The sequence below is a fragment of the Echinops telfairi genome, unplaced genomic scaffold (genome assembly GCF_000313985.2).
Source record: "Echinops telfairi isolate 266 unplaced genomic scaffold, ASM31398v2 ScPeMD7_7469;HRSCAF=8507_1, whole genome shotgun sequence".
In the NCBI taxonomy this organism is placed as follows: Eukaryota; Metazoa; Chordata; class Mammalia; order Afrosoricida; family Tenrecidae; genus Echinops; species Echinops telfairi.
This window is the reverse complement of record NW_022111373.1, coordinates 80201318-80203440: the sequence shown is the minus strand read 5'-3', so window position 1 is coordinate 80203440 and position 2123 is coordinate 80201318. Positions and strand designations below refer to the sequence as shown.

General features: G+C 52.1%; 1 protein-coding gene across 1 annotated transcript in view; it reads left to right on the top strand.

The window, feature by feature from the left end:
• PTCD2 (pentatricopeptide repeat domain 2) overlaps window positions 1–1881 on the top strand; it is a gene marked incomplete at its 5' end in the record, with an annotated part of 29477 nt that extends 27596 nt beyond the window's left edge. Inside the window, one exon of the mRNA XM_045285228.1 lies at window positions 1195–1881. Within this exon, the coding sequence (XP_045141163.1) occupies window positions 1195–1419 (225 nt within the window). The remainder of the gene's footprint in view (window positions 1–1194) is intronic.
• Between the last annotated feature and the right edge of the window lie 242 nt (window positions 1882–2123).

The window sequence follows — 2123 nt, the reverse complement described above, 5'->3', positions numbered from 1 at the left end:
CATATGAGAGTGGCTTCACGGTCCAGTTTTAAGTTCATCCATGAAATGAACATGACTCGTGTGCTTGTGATTCTAATTTGTATACCCTGGTACCTAGAGCTCTCGTCCATGGATTCCACAGTCTTCCTGATGTGTCCGTGGCGATGTTTCTCACGCACCTCAGTCACGTTCCACACAGAATTCCAGGTTTTCCCCTCCACCCTTGTCCAGAAAGCACTCCTCCACCCATCACCAAGATGTTGCTAGGTGCCGTGCAGTTGGATCCATTTCATAGCGACCCTGTGCACAAGACACGCCCCGGCCCTGCGCTGTCCTCACAGTTGTTCTCACGTTTGAGCCGCCACAGTGCCCGTCCCTCTTACTGAAGGGCGCCCTCTTTCCTGCGGCCCCGCTACCAAGCACGATGCCCTTCTCCGAGGACAGGTCTCCTGACAACGTGTGCAAAGTTATGTGAGGCAAAGTCTTGCTATCCTTATGTCTAAGGAACACTCTATTTCTTCCAAGACAGATTTTGTTCTTTGGCACTCATGGTACTTTCCATTTTCTTCGCTAGCACCATCATCCAAATGCACTGATTGTTCTTTGATCTTCCTCACTCCATGTGCAGTGTGTACCAACACACTAAAGCCCAAACTGGGGAGCCATCTGCGGCTCCTTGCTTTACTTCACCTCCTGAACAATAAGTCCTGTCAGCTTACCCCCACCCCCACCCCCTCGAGACCTCACAGAGATCCACTGCTCCAGCTTTACTGTGCATCTCTGAGCCCCAAAGCACAGCATCTCACATCGGAGCTGCCGTGGGCGTCTCCTGACTGACTCATCCCCACGGTTTTCAAAATCCATTCTCCCCACAGCTTTCTCAGTGAAATCGGATCATGTCCCGATATAAATTCCCCTCGAGGCTTCTAGAATAAAGTCAAACACCTGACACCTGACTCCAATCAAACTGGATTCCATTGCCATTTAACCCCTTTCCATGTTAGACAGTATTAGGCATCCTTTCTAAGTGCTGGCGTGGATGTTGTACGTCGCTTGTGGAATTCCTCTGTGGGCCCAAGTTGCTGCTTTCTGTTGCCAGGGTGCACACTGTGCGTTTTTATGTATTGTATGTACACCTCTGACTGCCCGAGGAGGAGGACGGGAACAAAAGCCACCACACTGAGACAGTGACCTGCTCTTCTTGTTCATTTCCAGCTGGCGTCTGTGAAGGAGAAAGTGCGAGATGTCCCCAGCCTTTGTGCCAGATTTGATGAGATCTATGGGAAGCTGCACATCACTGGCCACGTCACCAGGCACACTGTGGATGCCTTGCTGTGCCACACCCCCAGGGACAGGACATCCCATGTGGAGCTGTTAAACAAGAGGCCGGTCAGCCGTCAGACTTACCAGCCCCTCAGCCAGGCCCTGTTGGCTGAGTAGCCTGAGGCTCAAACGCCCCCGTGGGTCTAAGGTGGAGCTGCCCTGCTTGTGGTGAATCATGGACTTCCCAAGAAAGTGGGCGTTGTGCCTTCAGTAGATACTGTCTGGGTCCTTGGGTCTCCTCCATGTGCTGCCACGTGTAGTAAGAGCTGGCCTGCCGCTCCCAGAAGGTAGTGAGTGTGCCATTGTGACCAGTCTGGAGACCAGCAGGCAAGTGAGCTCCCTCAGAAGCAGGGCCTCGCCTGGTAAAGTGCTGGAAGGAATGTGGACGGGTCTCTAGTGCCAGAGAGAACCCCTACTCGCAAACTGTCAGAAAGGAATTTCCCATCTGGCCCTGAGTGTGGCCAACCCCAAAAGACTGATTTCCAAGGAAGCTTTTCCCTTGCAAAGGAACCCTGGTGGCACAGTGGCTACGTGCTGGGCTGCTAATTGCAAGATCAGCAGTTCAAAACCACCAGCCGCTCCTCGGCAGAAAGACGAGGCTTTCTACTCCCGTAAAGCACTCAAGGACAGTTCTACCCTGTCCTACAGGGCCACCATGTGTTAACATTGACCGAATGGCAGTGGGTATATATTTTTTGCTACTTCATAGCAAATTATGCCTTTGCCAAATCCAAGAGGCCTGAAACTGGCCTCTTCTACCATGTGGGGAAACAGCCTTCAGTTTTCTCACTGTGTGACTGCCAGGTGCTTGCTTATTCCAC